General features: G+C 44.6%; 1 protein-coding gene across 1 annotated transcript in view; it reads right to left on the reverse strand.

Moving 5' to 3' along the window:
* LOC144791007 (putative cation-transporting ATPase 13A4) overlaps positions 1 to 21,387 on the reverse strand; it is a 331,299-nt gene that overhangs the window by 188,088 nt on the left and 121,824 nt on the right. The window contains exons 2-3 of the mRNA XM_078665633.1: positions 17,598 to 17,771; positions 15,824 to 15,964 (exon numbers count right to left, since the gene is read on the reverse strand). Coding sequence (XP_078521759.1) covers positions 15,824 to 15,964; positions 17,598 to 17,771 — 315 coding nt within the window. The remainder of the gene's footprint in view (positions 1 to 15,823; positions 15,965 to 17,597; positions 17,772 to 21,387) is intronic.

The following is a 21,387-nucleotide window of genomic DNA, read 5'->3' on the forward strand; positions in this document are numbered from 1 at the left end:
TAATTTAAGTAGAGCACTGTGCCATAAAGACAAATGAACTGTAGAGAGTAGGGGTAATTCAAAATTAGAGTCTAAGTCACTGAGTATTAATCTAGAAGATTTAATTATAGAGGACCGATGAACAACCTTAGAAGCAGAGGACATTGACATCAAAGAGAGCAATGTAAAGGGGCGTATAATTGAGGTTTCAATATCCAACCATATTGGAGGCTTGACCACATGTGATTTTAAAAACCACAAGGAACTTTGTTTTAAGATAAAAGCTTTATGGTAAAGGTAAAAGTCTGGAAGGGCAAATCCTATCTGGGACTTGGGGAGTTTTCATTTTCTGTAAGCAATACGAGGAACTTTATTAGACCAAAAGAATTTAGATAGCAGTTTATCAACATCTTTATAAAATTTGAGAGGAAACTGAGTGGGAATCATAGCCAAAGAGTAAAAGATTTTTGGTGCAATATTCATCTTTACAGCCTCTATTCTCCCCCACCAGGTGAGATGAAGGGGAGACCATTTGGATGTCTTGTCTTTGATGTAGTCAAGTATAAAATCCGTATTAAGTTTTAATGTAGCAGGCAATGAAGAGGCAAATAAAATACCCAAGTACTTAAGCTTAACGTTTTGCCAAAGAATATCTGCTTTTGGTAGCATATCTGGTGTACAAAAAGCATTTAAAGGAAAAAATTCAGTTTTACTTACATTTAACTTGTAACCTGTAACTATAGAATATTGCGTAATAATGTCCAAGAGGGAGGGAACAGAGGAGAGAGGGTTGCTAATAAACAACAACACATCATCGGCATATGCTAAAGTTTTAACAGTGACATCATTTATCGCAACACCTTGAATAGTATCACAGCATCGAATATAATTAAGAAAAGGTTCAATTCCTAATAAAAATAACAGTGGGGAAAGGGGACACCCCTGCCTAGTACCTCTAAAGAGTGGAAATTGAGTAGAAATCTGACCATTAATAAACAAACGAGCAGTAGGGGCAAAATATAAGGCAGAAATCAAACGAATAGAGTGAGTACCAAAATTAAAAGACAATAAAGTTTTAAATAAAAATTGCCAATGAATTTTGTCAAATGCTTTCTCAGCATCTAAAGCCATCACTCCTGCAGGAGAAGTAAGGTGAGAGCTCTGTTCAATAACGTATAAAAGCGTTCTGGTATTATTCGCAGAGTATCTGTTTTTCATGAAACCAGATTGATTTGGATGAATTATTGAATGAAGGATAGGAGCCAATCTCGTGGCAAGGATTTTTGCATAAAGCTTACAGTCTTGGTTTATTAGGGAAATGGTACGATAATTAGAAACCAGGGTAGGGTCCTTATCAGGTTTTGGCAGAACAACGATTAAAGCATCCGTAAAGAAGCCCGAAATAGTGCAAGAGGAACCAAAATGGGAAAAAAGGACACTTAAATAAGGTAAAAGGTGAGAATCAAATTCTTTATAAAACTCAGCTGGGATACCATCTGGGCCTGGGGATTTATTCTTAGGAAGGGATTTAATAGCTAGTAAAATCTCATCACAAGTAATTGGGGAATCTAAAGTCAATCTATCGGAGGGAGAGATTTGAGGTCAATTACATTTATTTAAACATGAATCAATTAAAGAATCATCACAGGTATCAGGTTTACTATATAAGGTAGAGTAAAAAGATAAAAATTCTTGGACAATGTCATTATGGGATACAGCAACTTGGCCCTAAGCACCGCGTATCGAGGTTATTTGGGTCTTATCCTTCTTGATTCTTAAATATTTTGCAAGGAGCTTCCCAGACCTGTTGGCACTAAAGCGAAATTTGGCATTGGAGTTTGCAAGTTGAATCCCTGCTCTAGTACTAAGTAGAGCGCTAAATTCATAACGAAGCTTTTGTAGAGTAAATTTGTGTATAGGATCATTGGAAGAAATAAATAAACGTTCATATTTGGCAATTTGTTTATCCAAAAGTTTAACTTTAGAGTTAAATTGTTTGTTTGCATGGGCCATAATAGAAATTGTGGTACCCCTAATGTAAGCCTTAAACGCATCCCATCGATTAACAAGTGAAGTTGAACCTTCAGGGTTAAATAAAAAATAGTCTTGAACAGCTTGCAAAAGTTTAGGTTTATGCGTGTCATTAAGTGCAACATTCGTGTTCATACGCCACCTATTTTGTTTGGTAAAATTAGAGGAGACATTTAAAACAAAGGAGATTAAAGCATGGTCCGAGATATCAATATTACCTACAACAGGATTGTCAGCAGATTGGATTAAAGAAGGCGAAAGTAAAAAATAATCAATCCTTGAATGAGAGTTATGGGAATTAGAGAAAAAAGAAAATCATTTATCAGTAGGAAAGTGTATTCTCCAAACATAAGCCAACGTGGTGGATCTAAGGAAAGATTTAAAGGCATAAAAAACTTTAGGAGGGCGGTATTTTGCAGAGGAAAGCCTATCTAATAACGGGTCAATAATCACATTAAAATCCCCCCCAACAATCAAAGGAAGTTGTCCTAACTTCAGAACTTCAGTAGTTATAGCAGACCAAAACGAAGGGTCATCAGCCGTAGGTCCATAAATATTAAGCAGATAGAACGTGGAGTCATAAACTTTTACCTTAACCAGAATATATCTACCTTCTGCGTCACTAAACTTACTAAGAATCTGACAGTGTAACCGTTTGGCAAAGAAAATCGCAACCCCATTTTTCTTCCCCAATGCAGGCGAGGAAACAATATTATCAACCCATTTTTTCTTCATATATTGCAAAATCTTATCATCAACATGCGTTTCTTGAAGGAAACAAATGTCAGCTTTGCAGGCACCTAGGTAATCCAAGATTTTCGTGCGTTTTACTGGATGCCGCAGGCCCTTAACATTAAGTGAAACAAGTTTAACAGAGTGCGTATTAGCCATTAGGAGCTAGAAAGAAGAAGAGAGGAAAAGAATCAAAGGAAGAGGAACTGAAAAACAGCCACAGAGAAAAAGTAACTCTATGTAGAGAGTAAGAAAAGGAAGGACACAAAAGGGAGAAATACAAAGGAAGGGAAGAAAAACAAACAAGAAACAGCGACATAAATAAGAAGATAGAGACGCACACACGTTCCTCAAGCATGGCCATATAAACCGTTGGAGCCCGTGAAGAGAGAGAAATATAGATGTCAGGAGAAATCATAACAGACGTCTTCAAGTAACTGAATCTTGAGTGTCCATTGACGGTGAAGCTTGCTGCGCCAGAAAGAGTCTCAAATCTTCAGGACGATGAAAAGATTTAGAAAAGGCATCTTTCCAGATTTTCATCGTAGAGGGATCAAATAGCCCATACTTAAAACCAAGGCTTCGCAATTGGGGACGAAAAGAGGAAAATTCCTTGCGAATAGCAACCGTTTCCTTAGCAAAATCTTGATGGATAAAGATTTTACAGCCATCGACTAAGAGGGAGGGAATGTCTCTTGCAGCTTTCCTGATAAGGACCAAATGATGGTGTCGCAGAACCTTAAAAATCATCTGCCTGGGCTTAGAGTGGCGAGGATTCCTGTGCGAGGGAATTCTGTGAGCCTTATCTATTTCAAATTTTTCGGGAAATTTGATATTTAAGAGACCAGGAAGCAAGGACTCTAGATATAATCGGCAATCAGATCCCTCAACTTCTTCAGGAAGATTGAAAATGCGAAGATTGTATTGTCTATTACGGTTTTCCAATTCCAGCAGTTGAGTATGCATTGGTACTATTTGACTCACCAAAGGAGTAAAAGCGTCTAATTTATTTTTATTGTCCTGAATTTTGATAGTATTATCAGACACTTTCATGGAGATAGAAGCCATATCCTTGCGCATATTTTTCACTTCAGTGGCAATAGAGTCTGTATTCAGACGCAGCGCTGGAATTTCTTCAAAAATCAAAGCAAAGGAAGGTTCAGAAGATTCAACAACCTTAGACTTAGTTGGAGGAGGTGATATCTGCTGTTTCCTTTTATTAGGAGGCATATTTTTATTTTCCATCCTGAGGAGAAAAAAATAACCTTTTGTGTCAAAAAACTGCGAAAAAGTAAAAATCACCTCAAATTTTAATAAATATGTGGGAAAAAGGATGCAAATGCCCCAAAAGTACTGCAAAAAGGCTTGGTGCAGCAGCTAAACAAGAGCGTGGGCGTGGCCAGGCCAAAGCCAGGCCCTTTCCTTGTGTTCACTCCGCCCCTCAAGCAGAGCAAGCCGGCAGAAGCTGGTGCAGAGGCAGGGGAAAGGACCGAGGAGCGAGCAGAAGCACTGTCCCTTGAAGAAATCACCCAAAAACAAATCAGCAGGTAGGCGACGGTGAAAGTAGACAAGCGGCGCTACAAATTGTTAAAACCTGACAAGAAATTTGTCGTTTTACGGCTAATTGGGCCGGTAGACTTACGGAGCTCCGGCGGTGGCGGCCATCTTGGTCGACGCGCTCGCGCGACTGAAGACTCACTTATGTAGACGGTAGACGGTTGTGACGGCGGCTTGGACTGCGTACTCCACTTATCATAGCGCGGGGACACGCCCATGGGCGTAAACCAGGCGCTTTATAAATGCCCCTAATAATAATAATAATATACTGTACACACACTTATAGATGATCAACCATAAATATAAAATACATTAAAAACTTGATGAGATGTAATATACTTTAAAATATACAGTTGTAGATGCACTCAGTTATCAGAAAAACGCTCAGATTAGATCATAGAAAGGTATAACCAACAAAAGTAAGAGGCGTGTTGTGAAAGAGGAAATATAAATTAAAAACAATCACTTGATCAAGGCCCTTAACAACCCTCGCAAAAGAGTCATAGGTCTTTCTATGATTGCGGCATCTTTCAACGATTGTGGCATCCTTCACGATTGCGGCATCCTTCCACGATTGCCGCACCCTTCCACAATTGCGGCACCCTTCCACGATTGCGGCATCCTTCCACGATTGCGGCATCCTTCCACGATTGCGGCATCCTTCCACGATTGCGGCATCCTTCAACGATTGCGGCATCCTTCTACTATTGCGGCATCTTTCAGTGATTGCGGCATCCTTCTACAATAGGGGCATTCTTTCCATGATTGCGAAATCCTTCTACAATAGCGGCATCCTTCTTCAATAGCGGCATCCTTCTAAATAGTGGCATCTTTCAACGATTGCGCCATCCTTCTACGATTGCGGCATCCTTCAACGATTGCGGCATCCTTCAACGATTGCGGCACCCTTCCACGATTGCGGCACCCTTCCACGATTGCGGCACCCATCCACGATTGCGGCACCCTTCCACGATTGCGGCACCCTTCCACGATTGCGGCATCCTTCCACGATTGCGGCATCTTTCTACGATTGCAGCAGCTTTCAATGATTGCAGCATCCTTCTACGATTGTGGCATCCTTCCACGATTGTGGCATCCTTCCATGATTGCGGCATCCTTCCACGATTGTGGCATCTTTCTACGATTGCGGCTTAAGTGCCTGGGTTCGCTACGGACTTTATAGCAAAATGAGCTCAAAAAAGTGTTAGTTCCAGACAGACTAATAGCTATAGATAAAAAGCATTTGCATAAGATACGATAAAACCATGTTAGAAGTTGTTGACAATACAGTACAGGATCTCTGAAATCTGAGTCCATGACAATTCATATAGAAAATAACCAATCAATCTGGATGGAATGCGCCTACACTTGAGGGATTATCTAGCCATAAAAGTGGTCACCCCAATGATTTACTTCTAATGCTCCAACTCCAGTGTAGGAATTTAGCAACTGCACAAATGTCTGACTGCTAATGCTTTGAAGGCAGGACCCCAATGACTACATAAAACTATCTGCAACAGGGTTGGTTATAAAGTGGAATAATCCAGGCTTTTCTGCATCTGAACATAGTCAGGGCAGAAGACGATGAAATGAACCTGAGGTTCTTCTGCCTGCCGGCATGACGGGCAGATGGTACTCAGAGCAGATTGGGGATTCCATCTGGCTTGCAGAGAAAGGAGGGGTAACGTACTATATCGAAATTTGAGATACAATTGTCTTGCTGCAGACGGACGGATATAATCTAGAAGTGGTTCAAATTCAATCTCAGGCTCGAAATCTAAAATGTTGCAGATTTAAGAGCCTTGGATCGCAACCCTCATTCCATCGTCATATATGTGCTCCGAGAAGGCATCCCTAAAGATGGCACCTGGTAAGTTTTTCATGGAGGGGGTGGTGGACCAGAATTCTCCCAGCCCGAGCTTGGTCAGGAAATCCTTGGATAGCTGATCCACTTGGCCATACCAAATTCATGCAGTACCATCATCTCTTGCAGAGCTTCATGGTAGTCCTTTAGAGCCGGAGTGGATTTCAGCCAGCGCTAGTACAGTTGTGGTCTAAGCTGGGACTTAAGGGTCACTGGTTTAATACCCATGTCTTGACGTAATGGGATTAGTAGAGTATTTTTAGGGAGGCTGACTAGGTCTCTCAAAAAGGTGTTCACGGTTATCCCAAATGATGTCAGACTAGCGGAGCACCATATTTCCGCCCATACTTACACTTCCTTCTGCCTTTGCCCTGTACGCCTTTCACGCTGGGGAGATATACCCGACTTGGGAAGTCTTCTAGAGTCATGGAATAACTGCAGAGTGCTGGGTTAGATTCTGGCTGCTCTTTTTAACCTGGGTCAACGATGACATTGAACTAGTTAGTTTGATTACCAAGTAATCAAACTTGGTGACCTTGTTGAGTGGATTGCCCTGAAGCATTATCGTACCGCCTAATGATTTACGTGGACTACTGGTCAAAAACTCTGTTTTAGAGTGATTGATCACCAGCACAAAAAGCCACAAACCTATCCATCAGGAGTTGCAAGCCTCTAGTCGTCTTCGACACCAATAAGGTGTCTCCTGCGAAGAGTTAAATGGGACCCTTGTGACCAGCCACTATGGGGGCATCACTTACTCCTTCCTCCAAATCGGAGAGCACATCATTAAGATATAAAGAAAATTGGGTTGGAGCGAGGACATACCCCTGGCATACACCTCTGTCGACGACTATCCATTTAGTCAGCTCGCCTCTCGAGCCCCCTCAAACTTGGGCAAATGTGTCCTGATGCAGGTGGATCAGGATGCCGAAGAGGTCGAGAAGATCCATTTTCAATCAGGACCACTCACAACTTGCCTCAGGGGACGAAGTCAAAGGCGAACTTTAGGTCCACGAAGACCAGGTAGTAATGGGCCTATTGGAGAACTACTGTCTTCCAGTAAATGGTCAGGAACCTATAGACCTGATCAATCATGCTTATTATTCTCCTAAACCCGACTTGCCGGTATGAGAGGGCCTGATGGTCCTCGGTGCAAAACTCTAGTTTTCCTAAGATCTGCCAAGAGAAAACCTCTCGGGCTAAATTGACGAGGCTTATTGGTCTGTAGTTTAAAGGTGAAGTCTGATGGCAATTTTTATGAATGGGGACAATTTCTGCTGCCTTCCGCCTACAGGGAATACTGGCCCCCTGCAGAATACAATTTAACAATTTGTTAAGATACAAAGCCCGGCCGTCAATATATCATAAAGAGAGATCATTCGGGACGCCGTCTGGCCCAGCGGCTTTCCTAGCTGCTATAGCTTTTATTGCCGCACCCAGGCACACTCCTTTCGATCTAAATTGTGGCCGATGGACACTGGCTCTCTAAGATGGTCTGGACCTCTACTTCAGATGCCTGCCCCAACGAATGATCATTAAGGCCAGAGAATTGTGTTTGCCATACCTCGGGGTGATGGAATCAGCTAAAAGTTTGGGTGCCCGCCATTGGCCACCAACCTCCAAAACTTTACCCTACGCCTACCATTTGAGCAGCGGCGGCCGGCACAGGTAAGAGCGGTGAGGCGTGGCACGGGGGGAGGGGGGAGTCGACAGACACCTATGTATTATTTATTTAATTATACCTATTCCGCCGTCTGTCAACTTCCTCCCCCTCCCCCACCGTCTCACCAGGCTTACATGTGCCAGCCGCCGCTGCATTCCAGGGATGCCAATTGGTAGTAAGTGATACAGGTATGTTAACTAAATGGCAAAATAATCCTTTTATTTAACAAAAGAGCGTTGTGGTCACTATCTACCCTTCTGACTACCTTCATGTCGACCAGACAACCCAAGAGAGAAAAGGGGGTTAGAAAATAGTCGATTTTACTAATTTAGCTGAGTCGATTATAGGTACGGTCAGCTGATGGACCGAATAGTGTACGGCTGTTGCATGCCATCAAGCCATAGGATAATGTAAAAGACAAGAGGTGGCGGCCAGCACCCGACCATCGTTTCACTGGGCCAATATTGAGATAGGTTTGCCCCATTCCTCATCTTTCGCAGCAATGGGAGAAATGCTGCCATTGGCTCATCTGTGGTGTTGACGTCACCAGCAATGATGAGAAAATTATGGGCATCAAAAAGGTCCCTATGTGGATGAGATCTTGCATCACCTGTGTCTCACTCCCCTTTCCCCCCACCCGACCACTCGATTGTAGACATTATACAAGTAGAAGGTGCGAGAACCCTCCCGGTGATGGTTATACCTAAAAGATCATGCGAGATGGGAGGAAGTAGCCGTCGGCTTTAGCACTGGTGGCACCCAGTGCGACAATGCTTGTTGGCTCCCCCCCCCAATGAGTACCTCCACCATGGATTCCCTCACTGCCCACTACCACCCTTTAACCACGCCCCTCAAGTCTCCAAAACCACTCTTGCTCGCATGCATTTAATGAATTTTACAGCGCCACTCACATCAGTGTAGGGCGACAGAGCTCTCTACATCACACACACTACACAGAGACATCATAGGTGTGTAAATCAGTGTATAGGAAATGTTACATAAGACAAAGGACCACAAGGTGTAGGAGTCACATGACAACCACACTGGTAGGCAGCATAGTTTAAGAGTGCTTGGTCTAGAGAAGCCCAAACTCGGGATTTTAAACTGAACTCCATGGTTGGGGGCTCCCTTCAATAATCAGAACCGAGTTCTACCCAAATGAACCCTTTCCTACATTAGGACAACGGAAGACTGGTAAAAAATCATAAGGTTCTAATCTATCCCTTGCAGTTTGCATACAGCTCTTTGATAACAGTTAATAGCTCACTTTTCTACGTTAGGATTTTAACTGCAAGTAACAAAAGGCTCTCAGACAAAACCAGTCACCCTCCGACCTAATTACATGATTTGCATGTTGATATAAAGAGGGAAGGAATGCGCACGTGACAGGTACAGAGAGCCCCAACATCTGGAAGCCTCTGTATAGGGCCGCCTCTGTTGCCAGAAGCATCACTTACATTCACTTTAGGTGAAATATGGGCGATTCCCAGCATCCTATGAACATAGATAGGTGGAAGGATGGCTCAGCGAGTTGAACACTCACCACTGAAACATGCAGTGATTGGAAGGTCAAGAGGTTAAGTCTGATTAAGGTCATCTGCATTCCATCCTTCTGAGGTCGGTAAATTCTATACCATTAAATTGTGTAACAGTAGTGCCTTTGAATTGAGTAATGGAAATACTTGTCATTGAAAGCATTTAGAAAAGGTAGGCGTGTGCTACATATAATCAACGTCTTATAACAGTGTAGGACCGCGCGGCAAATCAAGAGAACGATGTACAAGAGCCAAGCAGATGGTAATTGCATTTTATCCGCACTGCTGCATCCCAGAAGGCAAAGCTGAATTAAATCTGCAACAGCCCCACACACAACAAAGGTGCAATACTGGACTTAATATTTTCCAAAAGCAAATCCATCCAGCTTGACTTAATCCTTCCCTGTGATTGGTCAGACCACCACATCATTACTCTCTTCATCAGGGACACCGTGAAACTCAACGCAGCCCAATCCACTAAACCAAAGATTTGGAAAAGAGACTTGAAAAAACTCAAGCCCAACACTCTGCCCATCCACTCCCATAAATTACTCCAGCCTCCGGAGGGCCTCTCCTCGGTACAGTACCAACCACTACCTTAACTCAATGTCTACGGTTATCAATGAGGCTGCTCCTTTACAACTAAAGAGAGTTTCATCAAAAAACTCTAAACCCTGGTTCAATGACGTGCTGAATGATGACAGACGCGGTCTTAGAACTTCGGAACGCATTTGGATATCAGTCCCATCTTCCAAGCACCTTAAAATTCTAATTTTTTACAAAAAACAGTGGACCCTGAGAGATCAGGGTAAGAATAGACATAGACTCGATAGTCAGTATGTTCTTTGTCCTGCCGGACAGGAATTGATTTGAAAGATGCACACAATTAGAAATGAATCTTAAGTTAATGTCAAGTGGGCACGGCCCGTGACCCACAGTGAACAAGACAAAACAAAAGAATTTAGGCAAGAGCGAACAAGGCGGTCGGTATACTTGTAGTCAGTGAACAGACGTGATTACGTTTTTTAGGTACCATTGTACAGAGCATTTAAGAACATTTTAGGTACATATGGTACTAGTGTGTCGATGACGTTTCGATGCCGAAACCTTAGATACATGGCATTATCTTCAGGAGAAGTATATAAATCATGTTTGTCTTGAAAGGATAGGTAACAATTGCCCTACATACGCTCTTGCCTGAATTCTGTTTTGTCTGGTTCAGTGTGGGTCACGGGCCGTGCCCACTTGACAATAACTTAAGATTCATTTCTAATTGTGCGCATCTTTCAAATAAAGTCCTGTCCGGCTGGGCAAAGGACATACTGACTATCGAGTGTATGTCTATCCTTACCCTGATCTCTCAAGTACTAGGGTCCACTGTTTTTTGTAAAAAGTTAACGCACAAGGTCCCTAGTGTATTACCTTCGGGTTCCCTTGTCTCCCAATAACACCTTAAAATTCTAAGGAATAACAGAAAGGATTACTACAGAAATATCAAGCGCACCAAAGCCAAATTATTCTCTCACCAATTAGATCAAGCAAGAAATCGTCCCCAAAAACTTTTAGAATTAATCAAATCCCAATCTAAGGATGAACCTAAACAACTACAAGATACCTCACGTACCCAACCCACATGTGACAAATTCTCTGCTTTCTTTAATCTAAAAACCGAAAACATCAAGAGAGATCTTCTCAATGACCTTTAAGGCTTACAGTCTTGCCCTCACACCAAAATTCCTCCCTCTCTTCCAACTCCACCACAACAAGCATCCCCAAAAATTAAACTAAAAAACGAGGCAGCCTGGTCCTCCTTCTATACCTACCCTGAAGAAGCATTAGGCAAGATTCTTAGCACCCTCAAGCTGGCCAATCATACCTGCGATCCTCTCCCCGCTAACGCAGTTAAAGATCTAACCCCTCTGATCCTACCGCTCTGGACCAGGATCATCAATAGTTCTCTGCATCAAGGCTGCATCCCCGACATCCTCAAAATTGGTCAAGTGTCACCCATCGTAAACAAAACCACAGCTGACCCGATGGACCTTAACAACTATCGCCCTATTTCTAACAGCCCTACCCTAGCCAAACTCTTGCAAAAATGTGTACTCCAACAACTGACAAAACACATTGACCACTTCGACCTCCTTGACAATCACCAATCTGGCTTTACAGCAGGGCATAGCACCGAATCAGCCATGACACACATTATCGACGACGCTTTACAAATACTTGATTAGAATGGATCATGCCTACTCATCTTATTAGACCTCCCCTCAGCCTTCGATAGGGTCAAACACGAGAACCTGATTGACCTGCTGAATCTCAGAATGGGCCTATCAGGCTCAGGGCTCAATTGGTTTACCTCCTTTCTTCAAAACCAGACCCAAAAATTCAAGGTCAATAACTCCTTGTCCAAACCCGTACCAGTAACTCTGGGAGTCCCACAAGGGTCCGCACTATCCCCGACACTATTCAATCTATTTATGGAACCTCTTACTGTCTTGTTGCAATCATCCAACGTCCAATTTCACATGTACGCAGATGATACACAACTTTACCTGAACATTCATACTCCAGATGACATCAAACTACTTAACAAAACGCTGCTGAACACCCGATCATGGCTAGCTGAGAACCATCTCAAGCTTAAAACACTCAAAACTGAATTCCTACTTATAGCTCCACCCTCCAAAATACCCCTCTTCCAGGATTGGTTCAAACACCTCACGGCATTCAACGTTCAACCAACAATCATGGACTCAGCAAAATCACTGGGTATAACCCTTGATTGCAACCTCAACATGCATAAACATATTGGCAACGCAACAACGGGAGCAAACTTCCAGATTAACATTCTAAGGAAGCTTAAACCCTTCCTACCAAAAAACAACTTCAAGACGGCAGTGCAAGCTCTAGTTATTCCCAGGATCGAGTACGGAAGTGTCTCTCATTGCGGCCTCCCCAAAGCAACCACAGCACCACTAAGAGCCATCATCAACGCTGCAGCCAGGCTCATCGCGGGCTCAAAAAAAAGGTCCCACATCTCCCCAGACTTAAAAGCCTTGAATTAGCTACCATGGAAAGCCATAATTCACCTAAAAATAGCCTGCATGACTCACAAAGCCATTCACCACAAGACACCCAGCTTTCTCACCCAGAAACTGACTATCTCTGGGGGTAAGAGATCCACTAGAAGTGCAGAAAACTTATTACTGAAGCCACACAGATTTAATAGGACGAAAACTTATAAACGCTCATTCTCAGGGATAGCTCCTAGGATCTGGAACGCGTTAACCCCAGAAACCAGACATGACATCTACTGCATTGTTCAAAAAGGAAGTAAAGGAGATTCTCATGGAAAAATTCACATGATCATCACCCAAGGATACCATGACCTTTATGGGTGCAAACAGACAACCTACATGGCACAGATGCTCTCTCGGCCCGCACCCTTCTCTTTGTGTTATTTTGCACAATGTGTTATTCATATTTGATCTACCTCATTTGTTTGATGTATGTTTGCACCTTATGTACACGTATATTTGTTGCGACTTGTTTTGTATTTTGTTGTATAATTTTTCATCACTGCCTGTAAAGCGCTCTGATATCAGCAAGGGTCTGGTTCTCGCTCTATAAAACTTTCAAAATAAATAAATACACTGTGTTTGCAACTTCCAGCCACCCGCCCCCCCTCGCCACCCCAAATAAATAACACCATATAACCTTGCTCAAGTTCGCAAAGTGTGCTCAGCGACATAACCGCTTGTAGTAAACATTTTGTGGCATCTGCAGGCCACAACTTAAAATCCCAAAGAGACCAAAATACTTTTTCATCCATCTTTCTAAGATGGTAAATTAAGTACCATTAAGTTGTTTAACAGTAACACAAACTAAGAGTAACACATTTGTATGAAAAAGTATCACCACATTACCAACACCATTACCATACCACCACCTGAATTATCACCACTGTTACTACCACCAGCAGATCATCCAAATAGCTTTCTCTTTAACCTCACATTTAAATACACAGCAAACGTAAAGTGAACAACCCCGACACTCCTTAGGAAAGATCCGTTCATGCCTTCATCATCCATTCATCTATACATCCACCACTCACTCACCCGTCCGTCCGTCCATCCATCCATCCATCCATCCATCCATCCATCCACCCACCCACCCACCCACCCATCTACCCATCCATCCATCCACCCATCATCCATCCATCCATCCATCCATCCATCCACCCACCCACCCACCCACCCACCCATCCACCCATCCACCCATCCATCCATCCACCCATCCATCCATCCATCCACCCATCCATCCATCCATCCACATACCGTGTAGTGATCAGTAGTGGTGGGCAGGTCTTTTACCCTGTGTCACAGGAGTGAGGTCTACAGGCTCACTCATCTTTTTAAAAGTTCTGCTGCTGTGTGCTTAACTCACCCTTGGCCTTCTTCGGGTAGTTGTGGGGTGCCGCGCAGCGCAGGAGTAATGACTGTGTTGGATGCATTTGTGCCTGGGAAGGGTGCAGTACAAGGATGGAGCAGTGCTGTGCACTGCATGTGTTGTTAGTACATGTATTATGTGTATGTATGCTTGTGAAGAATACATTACGAGAGATGCAGTGCTCTGCAGTGCACGTGTGGCTGCAGCATGTATTGCATAGAAGTGACCCCTAAGACAGGCCCTAGATAGCACATAGGTCAGGGTGCATTGTAATTAAATGGATGGACATGTACTTTTAAGTTTTACTTGTTCTTAAAGTGAAAACCTTCTACATTATTTTTTCACTACTGTGAGGCCAACCTGTTGAATAGAATAAAATTAGGTTGCCTTATCACAGTGCTATTTTTTTTTAACTGGGGACATGTGAGAACTTTGCACTTGGTACCTATGAATTTGTTATTAAACTCCTCTTTAAAGGTGAAGTCAGATTTTAAATTACCATTTTGAAAATGGCACTTTTAGAAAGTTGGCAATTTCCTTCTCTTTTCTATTTCGTGCCTATAGCTTATTATAGGGTACAAAAGTGGGTGGTGATGGACGGATCATCTGAACCAATCAAACACTCACACCTAGTCAACAGATCTGGGTTTAATCCATCACCGTTCTTTAGCCCACTCTGCCACCCCAGTTCAGACATGGCCATATGCAAATCAGTCTGACCCTGTGCCTCATGGGAACAGTCCAGCCCGAACTGCCGAGCCTTGTCTTCCCTGGACCGGAAACAAGATTCCTAGGACCGGTTTCTGGCATTACAGCCGTCTTCAGCCCGGCTTGCTTGAATCCAGTGGCAAAGTGAGCAAGGGACTCACGTCTGAGCATACCCTGCCGACTTATGGCGAACAAAGCGGTACAAAAGGGGGTGGTGATGGACCGAGCATCTGAACCAATCAAACATTCACATGAGTGTATGACTGTATGTAGTCGGCAGGTGGACTTTGTGGGCATTATTTACAAGCCCCTTGTGTCGCTGGTGCATCAATTTTAATACAGGAAAAAGTGATGTACTGGCGGTGCAAGGGGCTTGTAAATAAGCTCCTGTGAATTCCTCCCAAACAGTCACACAATAGAGGGTTTAGGGGTGCCTGAATGGGCCATCTGCTGGCAGGATGGGGCAGACCTTGGAAGAGCCTGGCTAGCAACGAAATAGACTGTGATTCGCCTTCACACACAGTACTTGTCACCACCACATTTTCTCCGCAGCCTTCTTGGAGCTAGGGCAGAGGAAACAGAAAAGTTCAAGCACTTCAACGAGAAACTTCTAGAAACTTCTCCAACTTCAAAGAAGCCATTAAGTACAAAAAAAAGAATCCTCAGACCCACTCTTCAGATATCTTTTAGGACCTGCGGAAGGACTATCAGAGGGCCGCCTACTGGTGTGGCCTGTTGTGCACTGCCCAAGATGGCGTTGCTAAATCTGAAAGGACTGTTGTGCTACCCAGAGCCTATTTCTTTTTTTTGGCCCCCTACAAATCTTGCTTAGACTCTAATGTTATCAATTGGGCTGCTGCTAGGCATGAGCCAGGAAAAGTCTTATATCACATACTGGCTTCTTCAATTATCAAAATCAGATTTGCATCAGTAATCAGGGGTCAAAAAACCAAACACATCCTTGATTTTATCAAAAATACTGTAGCTTTGACCACAGCCTTGCATCACGTTTCAGTCCCAAAATGGACCTTCATCAGGCAGCTAAAAGGGTTTGCAAAATTCATTGAATGTAACATTCTTTGTGCTGTACTCAACAAAACAGTGAAAGAACGAGATTAGTTTCATGATACGCGGACTGCCAGTCTTGAGCGAGAAAGAACAGTTTACTACATGTCATTATTTAAATTTAGTATCAACCTTACAATACGCGATCATGGATTTCTACATTTTATTCAAGAGAAAAGATAATGTGAGAAGAATCATGAGACACAATGAATGTTTATTCATCCAATTCCTTACTTTCAGGTCTGGCCTCCTGATTGCCCGATTTACGATGGACTTCTCATCGGCAATGATGGGGTGATCAGTGCTCAGCAAATCTCTGAAATTTTTTAAGTGCATCCACCGCACCTTTTTTCTGGTGTACTTTTTTAAGTAGTCCTAGAAAATTAAACACAGATGTTAAAAAATAAAATAAAAAAATAAAAATGAAACAAGAGGTAAAGGCAAGATATTATTATCATTAAGAAAAGTACCCATCTAAGGAAGATGAGAAAAGCTCAGACACTTCATCTTCGTCTTGGTGATTTCAGTAGAGCATCGCTAACCAAGGCACCAATTTCCCCATCACATAAAATGCTCATATCTAATCCTGGGCAAAGCACTATGCTACGGTATGCTTGCATAGTTTGCGAAGTTTGCGCTACTTTGCACAACGCGGACTGCAGGTAGCACAGTGCAAACATGCGTAGCGGTAATTTTTTGCTTGCTCGCGGTCCTCAACGTCAAGTTTGCGACCGCGAGCAAGCAAAATGACATCCCGACGAGATTCTCAATGTGGGAAGGTCAGGTTTCTCACTGCGAGTGGTCGCGTATGCTCACGACCGCTCGCAATGAGAAACTACGCGTTGAAAAAACTGCAGGTCGAGGGAAAATCTACTCTAGCGGTAAAAAACGAAAGCTCGCACTGTGCAAGATGCAGTTTTCAATGATTGCACAAGGCGGACAAGCATCCAGCACTGTGCAATCATCGCGAACAGGGTACTGCGCAGTTCGCGTAGTGCACTTTGTGTACCTAAGCATAGCGCTACTTCGTGAACTACGCCCAGGGTTACTCATATCCTATTGGTTGAGCCACTCTGGGGAATCAACTGCTTTGCTAGTTTGGCAACACAATATGTGGTGGTTTATAAATATGGCGCAATTGTGTTCCTTTCAAACCATTAGCAAGAGAATTTGTGGGTGTATGGTGTGGAAACTGGGACGACGGGCAATTCTCAGTTTTAAGGTTGCTTCCCATTGGTGCAGGCTGAAGAGGCGGAGCATGAGCTGAGGAAAGGTTGCAGCTTAGTCCTCAGGTACCGGGTGAAAGAGGTGCTCAGCTGGTTAAATGCTTAACAGCAATCTGTAATATGAGGGGGGAAGTGGGTGGAATTAGAAGGTGAACAGGGGAGTGGCTAAAGGTGAGTGAATGTGGGAAGTAGCCAATGGGATGAGACGGTCGGTGAACACGTTGGTCGATGGATGAGGGAATTTTTAGGTGGACGGGAGAGGGTAATTGAAAGCAATTTGACGAGCCTGATAGGTGATATACAGCACTTTATATGACTCTCTCATATTTAAATAAATAATAGTGTGTGATTTGCTCAACTGGCTGAACAATAGAAGGATGGGTCGATGCAACTCTATAGGTGGGCTGGTGGATGTGAGAGGGAGTGTGTGAATGTGGAATGGTGAGGTGTTGAAAGCAGACGGCAGTGACTGGATGAATTGTAATTAATGAGTGAATGTTAGCGAGTGGGTGGAAACTATTCTGCTCATTAATAGCGCGCGCTCCTGTCCCAAAGTGGGAGTTTGTTGAAAGTATAAACAATGGGAGTCCACTCTCTTGAGGGTCAGTGATACCGCAGCGAATGCGTGAGGGATGCAAGGACTGTGTTCACATTTAACACTCAAGCATTTCTTGATTTCTATTCCCATACACAGAAGCAGGGATGTAATGTCTTTATCACTCAATATAGCGCAACGACTCGCACCGCAGGTGTCTCTTGGCGATAAATGCAGTGATACTTACTGTCGTTCTTAGTAAGACCACATTGGCTTCCTTCAGGGGGCAGGGGGTGCAGTTCGCCCACACACTCCACTCTGGCTTCCAGTAGAAGATCAGGAGAAGGACTCCCCCGGACAGGATGTACCCCGCAACACACAGCGCAATCCAGCCGGCGCTGGCTCTGTACCCAAAGATCTCCTGCGGAAAGACAGACAGAAAAACCCTTATATCACTTTACCTAAAGCTGTGCTGATGTCAATGCTGTTGGACCCGACATCTTTGGCGTGGTCTTTCTCCACACTTTTTGCCTTCACCCCCTATATTTGCTGAAGTCATTTTTGTTGGTATTAGGACTCTGTGCACTTTATCCTGCTAACCAGTCAAAGTGCTTGTGCGTCCTCCTCTTAAACAAGGCAAAATTGGCCTACACCCAATTGGTATATTTAATTTACTTACAGTCCCTAGTAAATGGTACTGCATATACCTATAGCCTGTAAATTAAAAGCTTCTAGTGGGCCTGCAGCACTCAGTGTGCCACCCACTAAAGTAGCCCTGGAAAACATGTCTCAGGCCTACTACTGCCATTTCAGCATGACAAAATAAACCTTTCGCCAGACCCAAACCTTCCTTTTTAATAGTTATAAAAGCCAGCCCTAAAGAAGACCCTAAAGACTCAATGGTATTTAAAAAGTAGGGCATGTGTACTGAAGCTTTACATGTCCTGACTGTGAAAATCTCTTAAAGTCGATATTTCCTGTTGTAAAGTTATCTCTCCCATATGCTAACACTGGGTTAACCAATTATGCTTAATAAGTGATAGCTTCTGTTTGGGAAAAGATAGAGAAATGCTTCTCCCACTCAACTGGATTGTAATTAAAGATCCACCTTAATGGTAAAGTAGGATTTTAAGTTATTATTCTGTAAACCCCACTTTTAGAAAGTTGAAATTTTTCTGACTAAACGAAATGTGCCTTTCTGCCCGTGTCCATGGTCACAGGAATGGCTGTGTGTTCTGGTGCGTTGTGTATGGCTTCCAGGCATAGGAACAAAAGGGTCCGAGGTGTGGCGGGAGAGGCCCCTCCTGACAGGATGGCTGGGGAGGAGTTGTGTCCTGCCCAGATTACCCTTCAAAGGACCCCCCCTGCAGCACACACGGATGTATGACGGTACAACGCGTACCGTCACAACGCATCAATTTACCACGCATCCCTTACAACGCAAGTCGTTACCACGACTTGCGTTGGGGGCGCGGATTTCGAATAGTATAATTTACTATTCTAACACCAGTCCCCGTGGACCCTAGGGAAGGTGTTGGGATAGTAAATTTACTATTTTTAATCCTGTAGCGCCCTCCAGCGCAAGTCGTGGTAACAACTTGCGTTGTAAGGGATGCGTGCTAAAGGTACCACGTTGTAAAAACTTCGTGGTAAACGATGTTTACCAGCACACACCATTGAACCTGACACCGGGCCTTCCCTGTGTCACCCTAGACCAGTGGTTCTTAACCTTTTGACGTCTGTGAATCCCCACCTAATCTTCACTGGAATCCAGGGACCCCCGCGAAATTATTAATGGAGCCCATCTTAACCCCAAGTCATTACTGGACGCAGTTGACCCCCACACTGAAGTTCTGTCTATGAACCATAAAACAATACACAAAAATACAGAAACAAGCATTCAAACAAATACACAAATGATATAATATGTTATTCAGTGCTCGAACAAATGTAAAAAAATGTAATCTAAATGTTATTGGGAAGATTGGAGTTTTTCTAAATCCAAATGAGTCCATACTATATGCTGTTTGACGCACTTGCACTGCTCCCACAAATCAATCTGAGAATACCAATTTCATTTTTAGACTCCAACTTCAAATTCTTTCACATTTACAGATTTTAACATTTACTTTATTTCTATCACTGTAATAATTTATTAATAGATTTTAGGCAGTCATGGACCCCAAGGTAGGTGCCGTGGACCCTAGGGTGAGTGCTGTGGACCCCAGGGTGGGTGCCGTGGACCCCAGGGTGGGCGCCGTGGACCCAAGGATAGGTGTCTTGGACCCCAGGGTGGGCGCCGTGGACCCAAGGGTGGGCGCCGTGGACACCAGGGAGGGTGCCGTGGACCCCTGGGTGGGTGCCGTGGACCCCAGGGTGGGTGCCGTGGACCCCAGGGTAGGCACCGTGGACCCCAGGGTGGGCGCCATGGACCCCAGGGTGGGCGCCATGGACCCCAGGGTGGGCGCCGTGGACCCCAGGGTGGGTGCTGTGGACTCCAGGGTGGGTGCCGTGGACCCCAGGGTGGGCGCCATGGACCCCAGAGTGGGTGCCGTGGACCCCAGGGTGGGCGCCGTGGACCCCAGGGTGGGTGCCATGGACCCAAGGGTGGGCACCGTGGACTCCGGGATGAGGGTGGGCGCCGTGGACCCCAGGGTGGGCACCGTGGACCCCAGGGTGGGCGCCGTAGACCCCAGGGTGGGGGCCGTGGACCCCAGGGTGGGCGCCGTGGACCCAAGGGTGGGTGCCGTGGACCCCAGGGTGGGTGCCGTGGACCCCAGGGTGGGCACCGTGGACCCCAGGGTGGGCGCCGTGGACCCCAGGGTGGGTGCCGTGGACCTCAGGGTAGGTGCCGTGGACCCCAGGGTGGGCACCGTAGACCCAAGGGTGGGCGCCGTGGACCCCAGGATGAGGGTGGGTGCCGTGGACCCCAGGGTAGGTGCCGTGGACCCCAGGGTGGGTGCCGTGGACCCCAGGGTGGGTGCCGTGGACCCCAGGGTAGGTGCAGTGGACCCCAGGGTGGGTGCCGTGGACCCCTGGGTGGGCGCCGTGGACCCCAGGGTGGGTGCTGTGGACCCCAGGATAGGTGCCGTGGACCCCAGGGTGGGTGCGGTGGACCCCAGGGTGGGTGCTGTGGACTCCAGGGTGGGTGCCGTGGACCCCAGGGTGGGCGCCGTGGACCCCAGGGTGGGAGCCGGATTCATAGGTTAAGAACCCCTGCCCTAGGCAGGTTGGACCCTTACCCAGGAAAGGAGAAGAACCGACCAGAACTAGTTTGGGAGGAGGCCAGGGATAGCCCCACACAAAGACTGACACCGGGTATAAATGTGTGACCTTCAGACCCTCTCACAGATGCTCTTTGACCTGTGGAAGTTTCAGGAGAAGGTCTGCCCTGCTGTCTGAAGGAGGAAGGCTGGGCCTGCTTGCCTCGAACCCAGTATCCCCCGAAGAGAATCCAAGGGTCGGTTTGATGGCCTCCTCTTCAGCTACTGTGACACAGCAGGCTTCCAGAGGCCATCCCTGCATCAGTCCAGTTTGCAGCAAAAACTGGACCTGCCTGAATGCTGCAGCTCCCTAAGAGGCTGTTGCAGGTCCTGGACCCTTGGCTGGCATCAGCAGGTAAAAGTTACAAGAAAGGGAAAAATTACAAGAAAGGTGAAAATTACAAGAAAGGTGAAAATTACAAGAAAGGTGAAAATTACAAGAAAGGTACCAATTTTAAAATTACAAGAAAGGTGAAAATTACAAGAAAGGTGAAAATTACAAGAAAGGTGAAAATTACAAGAAAGGTCAAATTTTAAAATTACAGGAAAGGTAAAAATTACAAGAAAGTGAAAAATTACAAGAAAGGGGAAAATTACAAGAAAGGGGAAAATTACAAGAACGGGAAAAATTACAAGAAAGGGAACAATTACAAGAAAGGTACAAATTAAAAAATTACAAGAAAGGGGAACATTACAAGAAAGGGGAAAATTACAATAAAGGGAAAAATTACAAGAAAGGGAAAAATTACAAGAAAGGGGAAAATTACAAGAAAG

The sequence above is a fragment of the Lissotriton helveticus genome, chromosome 11 (assembly GCF_964261635.1).
Source record: "Lissotriton helveticus chromosome 11, aLisHel1.1, whole genome shotgun sequence".
Taxonomy (NCBI): Eukaryota; Metazoa; Chordata; class Amphibia; order Caudata; family Salamandridae; genus Lissotriton; species Lissotriton helveticus.